The 14,978-nt window shown below is 49.3% G+C and overlaps 1 protein-coding gene across 1 annotated transcript in view; it reads right to left on the bottom strand.

Moving 5' to 3' along the window:
• Nucleotides 1-12,032, bottom strand: part of Sel1l3 (SEL1L family member 3) — a 110,150-nt gene extending 98,118 nt beyond the window's left edge. Inside the window, exon 1 of the mRNA XM_075943538.1 lies at nucleotides 11,665-12,032. Within this exon, the coding sequence (XP_075799653.1) occupies nucleotides 11,665-11,742 (78 nt within the window). The 5' untranslated portion in view covers nucleotides 11,743-12,032. The remainder of the gene's footprint in view (nucleotides 1-11,664) is intronic.
• Nucleotides 12,033-14,978: the final 2,946 nt, after the last annotated feature.

Here is a 14,978-nt window from a genome sequence, read left to right as displayed (position 1 = left end):
ACTTACTATGGCTAAATTACAGGGAGAAAACACCCATAAAAATAATCTTGTAGCTGGAAGTGGAGCAGGAGAGCCCTTGGTGATGGCTGGTCCTGTCCTTCACTGTGAGCCCTTGGTGAGGGCTGGTCCTGTCCTTCACTGTGAGCCCTTGGTGAGGGCTGGTCCTGTCCTTCACTGTGAGCCCTTGGTGAGGGCTGGTCCTGTCCTTCACTGTGAGCCCTTGGTGATGGCTGGTCCTGTCCTTCACTGTGAGCCCTTGGAGATGGCTGGTCCTGTTCTTCACTGTGAGCCCTTGGTGATGGCTGGTCCTGTCCTTCATTGTGAACCCTTGGAGATGGCTGGTCCTGTCCTTCACTGTGAGCCCTTGGTGATGGCTGGTCCTGTCCTTCACTGTGAGCCCTTGGTGATGGCTGGTCCTGTCCTTCACTGTGAGCCCTTGGAGATGGCTGGTCCTGTCCTTCACTGTGAGCCCTTGGTGATGGCTGGTCCTGTCCTTCACTGTGAGCCCTTGGAGATGGCTGGTCCTGTCCTTCACTGTGAGCCCTTGGAGATGGCTGGTCCTGTCCTTCACTGTGCAGAGGATGAGACAGCAAGCACACTACTGTATCTCACATCGCCCCACTAGAGTGGGCTAGCAGAGTCCAGCCAGGAACCTGGCTCTTTCTTCACCCCCACCCACCCACCAACACAATGCCCACCTCAAGTCACATCATGGAAAGACAGATCCACCGTAGCCTGCGAACTCTGGGCTGCAACCTCTTCCTTTTGCACAAATAGATGATCCAGTGTTGGTTCACAGGAAGGATGCATTCATTTAACACCCAAAAGAATTTCCCAAGAGCCAACTGCAGTGATATTTTGTTTGTAATCTAACAAATAAAGCTCGCCTTAAGATCAGAGGGCAGAGCTAAGCCACTAGTCAGCCATAGAGGCCAGGCAGTGGTGGCACACATCTTTAATCTCAACTCTTAGGAGACAGAGGTAAATAAATCTTTGTGAGCTCAAAGCCACCCTGGGCTACACAAAACTGATCTGGTACAAAAGAGAAACAGAGCCGGGAGACGGTGAGTCACACCTTTAATCCCAGTACTAGGGAGGTGGAGATAGGAAGGGGTATGACTGAGCAGAGAAAGAAATATAAGGCAGGAAGAGACAGGAACTCAGATGCAGTCTGAGGATGCAGTCTGAGGATTAGTAGAGACAGGATTGCTCCTTCAATCTGAGCATTGGTAGAGGTGAAAGATCTCTTTAGTGGATGGTTCCACTGCCTCTCTGATCTCTCAGCTGTCACCCCCTAATATCTGACTTTGGGTTTTTATTTATTAAGACCAATCAGAACATGTGCTCTACCAACAGTCCTTGGTGCCCATGGAACTAGGTCAGAAGAACAGCAGACAGGTGGACATCGCATCTTATGCTCGAGTGATGCCCCAGATATTTCCCCAGGGACATCCGTGCAAGGAGCTGTTCACTTCATGAGGCCAGACAAGGCCCAGTGTCCGGAGCCTGCCTTGGTACAGTGCACACCATAGCGTGTTCTCTTCCAAAGAATGACTCCCAATCCCAGTCTTTCCATGCTTCTCTGAAAAACTCACCAGGTCCTGTTTTCTTGCTATTTTTTTCCTAGCACATTTTTTTCAACATTAAAAGCAGAGACCTCTCTTTTAAACAGAAATGTGGGCTGAAAGCCATTTGATTCCCCCTGAAAAGTGTGGTTCCTAATAACCCAGTTCATTATTTTACATCTGATTGCTTGAAAATGCGCTCGTCACACTTTTCTGCATTAATAAGGGCAGCGTGCCACGGTTTGCCTAGAGTGTTACACTCGTCACACTGTGGCTGAGGGAGGTGGAGTCACACCTTACCCTCCACCTCTCCGGGGCTTTCCTTCCAAATTCCGTTTCAAAGAAAATGTCTCGATATTCACACGCAGATGAATGTATTTTCATCTGGTTCTAAGTCTTGTGTCAGCAAAAGCAAACAAAAAAGGATGCAGATCCTAGACATATGTTCTCCAGCATGAGAGGCAGGACAGCCACTGTGACAGGCTGGAAGAACAAAACAGACCCCGAATTTCAAAGCCTCGTTATTTAACAAAAGGCTGTGAAGGGTTTTATTAATGATTTTACACTGGTTGCATGTGAAAATTATAATACTTGGATATAAGAAATTAAATAAAATATATCAAAATGAATCATACCTGTTCTTGTTTACTTTTTCCAATGTGGTGACTACTAAACATAAAATTATAGATGTGGCTGGAATTGTCTACAGATGGTGCTATTCTAGATTGGAGATCATTTGGCTTTTTCTATTAAAAAAAAATGACCACATGATATAAACCAGTCATCCCTCAGTTTCTGAGAGGCACTGGTTCCCAGTCCCCAATAATGTGATGCTCAGGGACCTTACACAGGACAGGGTAACTGTGACGAACAGATCCTCATCTGTGTGTACAGGGGCACATGCATGCAGCTGTGTGTCCACGCATATGGACACGATGGCCAGAGGACAACCTTAGCTATTGTTCCACAAGCACCAATCACCTTAGTTTTGTTTGTTTGGTTGTGTTTTTTTTGTTTTGCTGTGGGTGAGGAATGTTGGGTTTGTTGTTGGTGTTGTTTGTTTTGTTTTTCTGGGACAGGATCTCTCGTTGGCTTGGAACTTGCAAAACAAGCTCAGCCAGCTGGCCAACAAGTCCCTGGTATCCTCCTGTCTCCACTTCCCCAGGACTAGGAATAAAAATACACCCCATCATATACATTTGGCTTTGTTTGGTCATTTATAGGTTTTAGAGGTAAAGTCTAAATATGTCACCCTGGCTAGCCTTGAACTCATTAAGATTAGGCTAGTCTTGAACTCATTATGTAGACCAGGCTAGCCTTGAACTCATTAAGACCAGGCTAGTCTTGAACTCAGAGAGAGCTGCCTGTCTTTGCCTCCTGAGTGTTGGAATTAAAGGTATGTACTACCATGCCTGGTCAATACTCAACTTGTTTTTACATGTGTTCTGGATGTCAAGCCATCTTCCCTACTCTCTTGCTGTATATTGCAAATGGTCTCTAAGTGATTTATGTCTAAACTGTATAAATGCTTTGTGCATATTTGCTGTATTATACTGTTTCAGAAAATAACAACAACAATACTTGTACATGTCCAGTACAGGTGCAATTGTTTCTCAAACAGTTTTGACCCTTGATTGGTCCAATCCCAGGGACTTGAAGGCCATGGGATATGAAGATTGACTCACCTTGGGTCACATGCGTTCACTGTGGCAGGAAAGGAGCCAACAGGATGCATATAACCGAAGGAAATTGCTGTCCCACACTACTTTTGCTCACAAACAGGCATGCTGGCTGGGTTGGCCTGTGGTTTGTCAGCCACTGCTCTACAACACCAAGCTTTCTTCCTAGACAGAGTTCTGAAGCTCTGAGTGATAGAAGCTGAGCCCTGAATGGAGTTGCTATGGGAGAGAAGGGATGGAAAGACTCAACTTGGCACGATGACCCAATGAAGCTTGACTATGTATTTTTTAAGGCTCCCAGGTGAGAGGTGTTGACATCCTGCTATGGCTTCTTTCAGAAAAGAATCAAATTGGATCTGACCCTGATGCTAGGCTGTGCAGAGAGATAGCTTATTTGAGAATAGGGAGAAGGGCGGTGGCAGTTGGTGTGTAAGACGGACTTTAGGATGAGGCCCTTTCTGTAATATAGTATGTTATAGTATAGTATGGGGGTATGCTAGCCCCAGAGAGGATCCAAAAATCACCCTATGTGTCACGTGCGGAGCATTGGCCCACGTCCTCTGAGAACCCTGAGGATCTCCGTCATTGGGACATCTCTGCAGTGAAGGAAGCTGGCCTCTTCCGGGCTGGAGAAGACCCAGAGGGCAGCTGCTCTGCCATGAGCTGTGCCTACCTCTGCTATGTACAAAACTAACACCGATTAGTAACACATCACACTCTAAATATTGATTAAGCCAAAGCTGATTTCCTGGCTCAAGTCATGTGTGTGGTTGTCAGCTGCTTCCTGCCAGGAAAATAAGGCAATTAACTTGAAGAGTTCCAGCTTCAGGCCTGACACGTGTCCAGGCTTCATAGGTATTTTCCTGTGCCAGGGCGCATTAACATAAACTAAAAAACCTGCCTGCACTTTCCCTAGTCCAGAAACTCCTAAGCCAGAGTTACATCCTTGTTACAACTCCAGATTCTAAAAGAGACCTTGGCATACAGTAGGAATTGTGTGTTTCCTGAAAAAAAAAAAAGCAGGTGGGAAAGAGCACCTGCCAGGTGTTTTGGTGGTCAATCTCCTGCTACAACTTCACGGCCCTGGCAGGTACCTAGACACCAAAATATCTGATCCAAACTGTCCTTCCTTGCTGTCCCATGTTCTCCCATAAGTAATATTGCCAGCCCACCCCTCACTCAGCCTTCTTGGTCTCCTCTGCAGAGCTCCTGACATCAGCATTGCCAGCAGAAGGAACCTGAGAGGTCGCGGAAGTGCCATCAGCTGGACCATTTGGGGTAGACTCTCACAGCTCACTCACCCCTCCTGACCTTTCAGACAACGGCTCTATGACCTGGAACTTTCCCATGCCTCCAGAAAAATTTAAAACTTACTTCTTGAATTAAGAAATCCCCCCCCCCCCGCCACCTCATTCATGCTGGATCCTGGTTCCTCTGGTGCGTTCATCCAGATTAATATAATATGATAGAACCACATCCCCACGCTTGGGTTCCAGCCTTGTGGGATGATGCCGTAAAAGAAAAGAGAAAAACAAGAGGCAAAACCACACACAGCTCAAATGCTCTGTGGCTCTAAGCAAGGCATTCAAGGTGGGAAAAGGGCACTCCTGGCCCCTTCATATCATGCTGTGTAAGCGACCATACCAATGTTCCACTCCAGAAGCTAAAGAACCGTTCTGCACACTCGGGGCTTGGAAGAGACTCCAGAGTCCTCAGATAACGGGTTCTGGCAGGCGGGAGCCCCAGTCAAAGTCAGATTTGAGAATGCCATGCACGGTCAGAAAACAGAAACCTTTTTGCCTTTGTAATTGTGTACTGTAACATTTTTAGAGAATGAAATAGATAGTTGATGTGTGTTCATGATAGGAGCTGTGAAAATGAAGTCTGGGGACTGAAGTGGTCAAGGCTGTGTACAGCCTGTACACATATGTCTGCACTACAGACATACATGTGCCTGGTGCTCATGGAGGCCAGAAGAGAAACACCAGGTTCCCTGGAACTGGAGGAACAAACTGCTGTGGACTGCCATGTGGATGCAGGGAACTGAAATAATGTCCTCTAGAGTAGCATCCAGTGATCTTAACTGCTGAACCATCTTTTGAGCCCCAATATGAAACCCTTCTAAAAAGGTATAATACCATTTGTGAGATAGGAACCTTCATGTTTCAGGTGCCCCCTCCAAAGGAACTCATTTCTTACAGGCTGTTATTCTGCTAGTCAGGAAGCATCTCTATAAAGTACCAAGAAAATATTAATTTCAACAATCTGATAATAGATATTTGATAACAATTTCATTGCAAAATACTTAATTTTAAGTAAAATATTTAATTTCTGTATCAAAGCATTGTCAAAACATTTCCTAAGCCCCATGCTCAGTAGACTTAAAAGTGTACAAGCTATTTCACACATAAATAATTATAAGTTTAATATTATTTATAGATAGGCTCATAGACTTAGGTTTCTGAGCAATATACTTAAAGAGACTTTACATAAGTATGGTGATTTCAGGTTTCTGTGAGATGTCAGGCTTCTCTGTGAATAGAGGTCCTCTCTTCTTAGCAAGAAACAATGGTCGGAACTGGTTTGAACTGGTCTGAACCAGTCAGAACTGATTTGAACCAATCAGAACCGGTTTAAACCTGTCTGAACCAGTTTGAACTGGCCGGAACCAGTCAGAACCAGGTGAACCCAGTTTGAACAGGTCAGAACCGGCTTGAGCCAGTTTGAACTTCTGAGCCGGCTTGAACAGGTTTAAAACAGTCTAAACCGGTCGGAACCAGTCAAAACAGGTCTGAGCCGGTTTCGACCAGTTTGAACTGGTCCGGACCGGTCTGAACCGGTTTAAGCCGATCTGAGCAGGTCGGAACAGGTCCAAACCAGTTTAAACCAGTTGTAACTGGTCTGAACTGGTCAGGACCAGCTTGAACCAGTCAGAACTGGTTTAAACCGGTCTGAGCCAGTTTCAACTGGTCTGAGCCAGTCCGAGCCGGTTCAAAACGGTCTGAGCTGGTCAGGACCAGTCTGAGCCGGTTTGAACTGGTCTGAACGGATTTAAGCCTGTCAGAACTGGTCTGAACCTGTTTGAACAGGTCTGATCCGGCCGGAAGTGGTCTGAGCTGGTCTGAACCGTTCGGAACTGGCTCAAACTGGTTTAAACCGGTTGGAACCGGTCTGAACCGATTTAGGCCGGTCTGAACCAGTCTGAGCCAGTTCAAACCAGTTGGAACCGGTCCAGACCAGTTTAAACCAGTCAGAACCGGTCGGAACTGGCCGGAACTGGTTTGAAACCTGAACTCATTGATTCAGCCTGGGCATCAAGGACAGATGAGTCCATATATCTTCTGGGCAAAGAAACAAAACTGTCCACATGGGCTAAATTTCTTTTAGGATGAGTGCATTTGATTCCTTTAAGCAAATCAATAAGGAGTTGCTCTGTTCAAATAGCCCTGTTCCACAGAGCTGGGAAACTGGCTTTCTTCTCTACATGGTCCACTAGGTATCGAAGGAACGAACAGGGATGGGGAAATCTAAAATCATTCACTCTCACCACAGGAAGTTCATTTACACTTACCCGTGTGTGGGAGCAGATCAGATATGCAAACAATAATCACGTCTGTTTTTCTCGTGCCTGCCCGCTCAATCCATCCATCACCTAAGAAGTCCTTGGCTCAGAACTCTTTCTTTCCAAACTGCCTCGATCAAACTTTCATAGGTCAAAAAAGCAAGTATTGGCTTTAAAGTCCCATTTTGTCCAATTTCTGCTGACTAAATAAGCAAAAAATTCTCTTGCTCTCCACAAAGCATGCCATTACACAGAACGGGCAATGATGTCAACATGGCCTTCACCATCAAGATCTGTCTGGGGAGACATTTCCCGTCAAGCGTTATCCATTCCCAGACAGAGCCGGCCAGAGATGCTCCATCCCAACAACGATCAATATTTCTACTTGTGTAAGAGAAACCCTAATACTGGTTAGCCTGCTCTTCCATTCTGACTCAGACCCTGTAAGGACAAACAGGGTTCGTTTTGCTTCCCTGGGGCCTACTGTGTGCTGACTACTGTGGCAGGTGCAGTTAATCTTTTCCTTTTCTTTTCTCACTCACTTCCTAGCCTCGTGTCTCTTGCCTTCCAGAAACACTCCAAATGACACCCTCAGTTCACTTGACTTCCTGTCTCTACCCTTCGACGTAAGGTCAGGAGAACTGGAATCCTCTGTATCTCATCTTACAAGTGGGAAAGACCAAGTCTTCCTCTGGTCAATCTTGGGGGGACGAGATAGTCTGTCACACAGTGGGCCTGGGTGTACACGTCAGCATGAGTAAGCCATTCTCCAGGAAGGACAGGAGGCAGGAGCTGGCAAGGCAGAAGCTCGTCAGCAATTCCTCAACCTCTTCCTTCAGTTCCTCCCTCCGAGGGACAGGACAAGCCAGTAGACAGAGTAACTGAATTCACTCTGGGCTATTTATGGTTTGCTCAGTCTATCCATCATCGCAGAGAATTGCTTGGGTTCTTTATTTCTTCTCTTACACATTTCCTATGGCTTCTGCACTGTTGGCAGCCAGGGAAAGCAGGGGGCAAAAGCATGGGAGAGTCAAGACAATGATCTGATATTTGAAGGTTACCTCTGAATTTAAAATATCCATAACCACAGTTCCCCAAGCTGATGGTCCCTGACATTTTTTTATCTTAAACTTTTTATATCCTGTGCTGCACAACGTGAAAGGATAATGAATATTCCTAGATGGGTAATGGATGGGATGTACGTACTTACGGGGGTTCCGGTACAAGACTATCATAGCCGCCGCCTGCTAACGATCTCTCCATCTATCTGTGATGCTAATGTCCCTTTATTCTGTTGGCCCTAGTTGTCTGACAAGCCCAAATGTCCATGCTGAATACTTCAGCTATACAGCTGACATCAATATTGCCTACAGTGAGATTTACTTTCTCACTTAAGGGGAAAAAAATTATTCATTTGAGACTAGAGTTCAGAGAGACAGGGCAAGTTCAAGGACATGGCAAGGTAAGGTGAGGAGGGGAAGCATTGACGGTGTATGGACACAGCAAGAGGTCATTCTGTGGGGCATAGCCCCCTGTGAGGGGACTTCTCTGTAGCAGTGACTTCAGCAGAAGCAATACATCCTTATGCTTTGGAGGCCCTCACTCTCCCTGGAGGCTGTCTGCATCTTGCCCTTCGGTGACCTCAGGATTTTCTGGTAGTCACTGGAACCAGACACCGTTTTTTTCAGAAATCTGCCTGACATGGCTTCATGACTTTTCTTTCAGGCCTCATCACAATTATTTATGCTCTGGCAGTATCCTAGCTACAGCCACAGCACTCCTGTGACTTTGTCCCAGCTGATGAAGAAGGGAGGTGCCTTTCCTCAGAACCCCGACTCCAGGGGACAGGCTCCCCGGAAGGGAGTGTTCACCAAGCTGCTTGCATCCCAGCCTGTGGGCAGGCTGCTATAAAATAGGAACGACCCCCAAGGCATCCGTGATTTAGCACTGTAAGTGCAGCCTACTGCTTGGTCACCATCTGCTTGGGACACAATGATACACGCTCAGAGGCTGCACCTCCGTTTTTGCCTCACCCTTACCAATGGCAAATAGTTTCTGAGTTTACTTTTTTTTTTCTTCCTCTTTAATATCCTGCTTCTATTCTGTGGTCTGTCCTTCCTGCTCCGTGTATTTTAGGTTACTTGAGACATGACCTCACATCCTGGACAGCAGACCATAGCTGCTAATTGCTGGAGCTCTGCTAATGGACTGTACATTTATGCAAGAGGGGAATGGGCCATAAGAAGCACCATCCAGAAGCCAACGGGCTAGCGTAGGTCAAAGCGAGGGCTCTGGAGAGGAGGCGCTTGAGCTTCCTCTCAGGTTGTCTGTGTGGCCTGCAGCAGCTTGCTAACCTCTCTGAGGCTGCTCTGTCCTCAGAGCGGAGATGCTCACAGCTCCTGCCTTACAAAGGGTATTTCTGAGATTAATACTAGGCAGTGACCACACATGAGTTAGCACAATGGAAGCTGTTAGGGCTTCTCAATTCTGGAATGGCTTTCACCATCTCCTGGCTAGACATTCTGCTCCACCTGCCTGCCTCTAGCTCCCAACCAGTCAGCTCCTCCAGGAAGCACTCCAGGAGAACCCACATGATATCGCATCTTCATTGCTTCCCGGTCTCCTCCCTCTCTCCCTCCCTCCCTCCCCCCTCCCTCTCTCCCTCCCTCCCTCCCTCCCTCCCTCCGTGTGTGTGTGTGTGTGTGTGTGTGTGAGAGAGAGAGAGAGAGAGAGAGAGAGAGAGAGAGAGAGAGAGAGAGAGAGAGATGTTTACATTTCCCCCAGTTCACACCCCAAAGCTCCTCCAAGATCTAGAGGCTCCACCTTTGGCAAACATCTCAGGTAGTCCACCCTGGGAGAGTACAACCATCAGCATACTGCTGGGCCCTCCTAAGGAAGCACTGAGGCCTCCTCTGGATCCTAGCTTTGGCTCACTCAGGTGGGCAAACCCCTCTCACTCAGTGCTGCACGGCTCTCTTGCTCACTCACGTCTGTTAGCAGGATGTTATAAGTCCCCCAGAAGGAAGCAGGGATAGTGACGGTTGCCCTCCTCCCCATCGTGTCCTCATAACCACCCCTTCAACAACTACCAAGTCATTCATCCACGCTCTGCTCCCCAAGGGACAGTTCTACCTCACCACTTCCTTTTGTGGCTCCTGCTGACTCCCCTATCCTGTTCCCTTTTGGGTCTGTTCCTCTAACCCCCCCTTGGTGAGCATAGAACATCTATACTTGATCCACCTTCTGTCTCTACCACATTAGGCATTGGGTTTTACACTTGTTACTCTGATTTCATCAGCTGACAAAAAAAAAAAGCCATCCCCGCCCCCGGCAAGGCCTTGAGATTCACACGTGGAACTTTCCAGATTACCTGCATGGACATCTTTCATGAACTGCTCAACTACATAAATTCTGTTTCCACGCTAACCAGCAGTGCCCTGTATGCAGGATCATCTGTTTAAATGAAAACCCTGTCATTTGTCATGGCAGCTTTATTTATGAGTCTGTGTACTGTAACCCTATGGCATAAATATTAAATAATAACATCCCTCGGGCAAAAAAGAAAATCATTCCCATTACCTGGCAACTTCTTATAAAAATAGGAAGTAAGCCCAACCACGAAAATTGGTATTGGCAAATTCTAGAACACACGGATAAGCAAGCATTGCTCAACAGGTAGAGGGGCACAGACACTATTATCATTTTTACACTGTCTTGATTCAAAAGATGAGACACCAGGAATCAAAGAGTATTTAAAAGAACAGCAAACTGGGGTTAGGTGACAAATTTCCTCAAACCCAAATTCCAGTTCCTGTCAGCATCTCTAAGCAGTTGAGCTTTCGAGAAGACCAGACTCCACACACTGCCGGCTGCCACATGGAACGGGGTTCTGGACAAGGGCATTGCTCGTTTTTTTAAAGCATTCTGTGAATTTCCTATTACATCAGTTTCATGATTCAGCATTTTCCTTTTCATTTATTTACAGTAATATACGGTGAGATAACCCAAGCTTTCGGCAGGATCCTGGAACATAAGGTAGGCTGGGCAGCAAGGGTGTAGCCTTCTGTAAATATACTACTGCTCAGAACTCAGGAACAAATGGGAGAAAGGGAGTCATCCAAAGAGCTGGGAAATATCTGGGTATCAACTACTCTAGTATTTAAAATAGGTTAGTGCCATCTAGTTCGTAAGTCTAACAGAAGGCAAGTAATGTACAAACTGCAAACTGACGTGCATAAGCCAAACGCAGCTCTGAAATGACAACGTTTCAAGACGCAGCTAAAGTCACCACTCTGGCGGTAAGCGTGGTACAAAGAAGTAGATTTTGTTCCGGCAGCTGCTACTTGGCTGGAGTGACCAAGGAGTTGAAGAGCCTCTGGAAACGCAAGGTGCGGTGGCACAGAACCGTCCGGGTCGGGAGGACCCAGTGAAAAAGTCAAAGGAGAGATGGGGTGGGTGGCAGGGGAGAAGAAGAAGTTGGGGACAAGAAGGAAGGAAGCTTCAAGAAGGTGAATGAAAAGCCAAACATGGGTGGGGACAGGGTGGGGAGTTACGATCCGAGGGGCTGGAGACGAATATAAGATAGGGAGGGTCCAGTGTCACTGAGGGGAACCTGGCTCTGGTCTTCAGCGAGGTCGTGAGGAAGGGGAATGGACTCCAATGAGAGTAGCCGGCAAGTCCAGTCCGCGCACCCGGGTACTTATCCCAGCTGCTGGGAGCGCCCGGGGCGCATTGACAAGGAAGAGAGAAAACTCGAGTTGTCGTGCCCACCTCCTGCTGTTGGGGTCCGCGGCCACCCCACCCGCCTGTCCCCAGGGCCCGGGCAGAAGGAAGGACCCGAGTAGGGTCCGGTGCTCACCAGGTAGCAGAGAAGGAGCAGCGCGCCTGCAGGGCGGCCACCGAGGCCCGGGGGGACACCGCCGCTCGGGGGGACCATGGCTGAGGCCCGGGGACCAAGCGCGGGCGGCGGGGGCTGCTGCTGCTGCTGCCGCCGCCGTGGCCACCAAAGCCCCGCGTCGCGCCACTGCCTGGCGAGGCCGCCCGGATCCGGGCCGGAACAGGTCACCTGGTGCAGGGACCGGCCCCCGCCCGAGGCGCCACCTTCCCGCCCGCCCCCGGCCGGCGGCCCGCCGCGCGCGGGGCCACCTGCCGCCGCCACCGGACCCGCCGCCGCCACCACTGCCGCTCCCGCCGCCACCCCTGCAGCCCCAGCCGAGCGCCGGCTCCTCCCCGCTCGCAGTACGGTCCCCTCCCTCCCTCGGCCTCTCTGCCCAGCCCGCCTCCCCGGTCGCTCCCTTCCAGCCCCCGGCGTCCACCCCTAGGGGCCGTGGGCGCCCACGCAGGTGGGGACCGCGTGGTCCCGCCCCCCCTCCCACCGGCGCCGCTGTTCGCCGCCTGGTTAGCTGGGCTCTCGGCCGCCCCCATCCCATTCTCTTGCTTCCTCCTCCTCCCCTTCCGCGCCCTTGCAGTCCACGATCCCCCCACCCCCTCTTCTCCCCACTTTCTCCCTTTCCTTCGCGTCCTTTCTCCCTAACTCCCCTCCTTAACCATCTCTCCCTCCGGTATCTCCCGCCCGTGCCCACCCTGCTGCATGCCGCTCATTCTCACTTCGCGCCCGGGCACTGAGCAGTGGGGTTTGCTTGGTAGCTTGGGGGCCCCGGGGTGTGTGTGTGGGGTTGTAGCCGGGGCGCCATTCCCTCAGGGTGGGGGCTGAAGGTGCTTCCTTATAGTTGGGCCACACAACCGCTTGGCTTCTAAACCTTTGGGATGGATCTTGACCCCTGCCAACCTCCACCTGTCCACCTGCAGGGCTTGGGACCGCTTTCTTGCTTGCTGTTTAGAGCCCAGGCTGTGCCCCACCCTGCCCCCTGATTGGCGACACGTTCTGGATGTTTCCTCAGGGTTTTGCGCGGTGCCGCCGCCGCTGCCACGGCGCTCTTTGTTTTAATTGTCCGGAGTATTGGCGCCCAGAGCGGGTTTGTATTTGATTTGCATCCTCGAGCTCCAGCTTCCACTTGGACCGAGAAGAAAACGAATTAATTAGGCCAGTCCAATCGTACTCAAGTCCAGTATGAAAGGGAGTGAGGCCCTTGAAGTGCACAAACAGCTTTTTTTTTTTTAATCAGGACACATCCTAGACTTTGTGGAGGCAGAGTGGGACTGTTAGTAGACCCGGATTCTGTAGCTAGTCATAGGTGAGACGGGCCTGGGGACAAGGCAAGCAGCTGAGGGCATGGTGTACCTTGTAGTTCAGGGAACTGCTTGGCTGTCTTGCTGCTGAGAAAATATTGGGCGCGGGGAGACAACAGCTAGTGCTGTGAGATAGTTAACCCATCTTGGAAAGTTTGCCCCTTTGGCATTGGTGTGGATTTGTGTGGATGGGAAGTATTTATTGATTGGAAGCCACAGAACACTGCCCCTTCCCTGAGGAGCTGTCACTACTGTTGGCCAGGCTTGTGAGGTTGGGCAAGAGTGAGGATAAGAAGCCCAGAGTTGGTTATCCTGGCCCTGGCCACGCTGGCTGGGGATATCAGCAGATAGTCAGGTCTCCCTTGTTCGTTTTTTGTTTCTTAAGTCACCTGAGTTTGTGGGCCGGTGTAAGGCCCCTGACACCCCAATCACAGCTGGAAGGCTCTCAGATGTTAGTTCCATCAAAGGTACCCGGAGAGCAAAGCAGCTAGATGGTGAAGTGGCCCTGAGATCTGTCTCAGCAGGTCTTGGATAGGGTTGAGAAGTCTCCTGGTGCATGAGTTTCCAGGTGGGTGACAGTGCCTGATCAGGGAGGCCTCCCTTTCCTAGCCATGGGCTTACAGGCAGGACTCCGCCTGCCCAGCCAGCTGCAAGCACAATGAAGCACTTGGGAGCTTTGACAGATGTTGCCAGGATCCCTGTCCCACTTCCACAGAAACAAAGCACTTTAAAATTCTCTGTGATGCAGGAAACTATTTATTCCATTTAGTGTCCAAGGGAACAAAAGATGGGGTGGCTTTGTCCCAGATCCCATCTGTATTTTTTCCATCAAAAGAAAAAAAATACTCCACAGAATTTTTTTTCTGCCTCTCTCTCTCTCTCTTCTTTTTTGAGACAAGGTCATGATTCTATGTACCCACACTGGCCTGGAGCTTGAGATCCTCCAGCCTCAGCCTCCTGAAGGCAGGGACTGCAGGCAGGGGCCACCACATGGCACTGCTAATATATGTGCATGGGGAAATGTTGGCTTGTGTAAGAGAAGGGGGTGTCAGAGGCAAGACGGAGTCTGTGGGTGTCCACCTGTCTTCCCGGGCATTCCTCCAGAGTTTCTGTCCTTCCTCGTGGGCCCAGACTCCTATCCTTAGGGAACTGAATAGTCTCCCATGTGGCTCGCCGTTAGGGGCACATTTTCCAAAGCTTTGTGAACTTCAAGCAGCTGCATTTCCCCAAGTGCAGTCCACGCAGAGGTGCCCCACTGGAGCTGGGCGGCTCTTGGTGTAGCCCTCAGTATCCAGCTGTGCGTTCCTTTGTCTTCTGAGTATGAGCCCACTTTTTAGGAATTCAGAGGTGGGCAGAACCTTCCATTTTCATCAGGGGCAATGGACATGCTTCGGAGAACTGACCTAAACACAGTTTGGTCACTTTGCTCACCTAAAATATCACTTAGTGACTTTGTTGCCCAGGGAATGAGAATGGTTTGCCTGATGACTACTGTATTGGAAAGGGGCGGAGAAAGGTCAGGAAGTCTCACAGTGACCTTTTGGTCCAGAAGACACAATCTCTTGCCTCTGTTTTACCCTTGCCTCTGTTCTAGTAGATTATTTGAAGGGTGTGACGTTCAGAAGAAAGCCCTTTGTTTGGAAACAAATGTATTTTCCCCATTGCCTTGCGGAAGGACTTGAAATTCCATCATCAGAATTCACTGGTTTGGATTAAATTTTTATACTCCACTAAAACCCAAAGGCCCCCAGGAGGAGACTGTTTGAATCTGGCCTCCCTTGTGCCTTCCTCAGTGTGAGATAGTTTATCATCTCCCCATTAAGGAGACAGGGAGAGAAGAGCAAATCCATACCCAACCCCGACAGAGACTACGGCAGTCAAGGGAGTTTAAGTGACCTCGTGGGAGAGGAAGCCAAGATCTAGAACCCTGAGGAGTAAGAAGATAGTCCCACTTTGAAAAAACCCTGCTCATCTCTGGGATCT

The sequence above is a fragment of the Microtus pennsylvanicus genome, chromosome 12 (genome assembly GCF_037038515.1).
Source record: "Microtus pennsylvanicus isolate mMicPen1 chromosome 12, mMicPen1.hap1, whole genome shotgun sequence".
Classification (NCBI taxonomy): domain Eukaryota; kingdom Metazoa; phylum Chordata; class Mammalia; order Rodentia; family Cricetidae; genus Microtus; species Microtus pennsylvanicus.
Note: the sequence above shows the minus strand (reverse complement) of the source record. Positions and strands in the feature narration are given on the sequence as shown.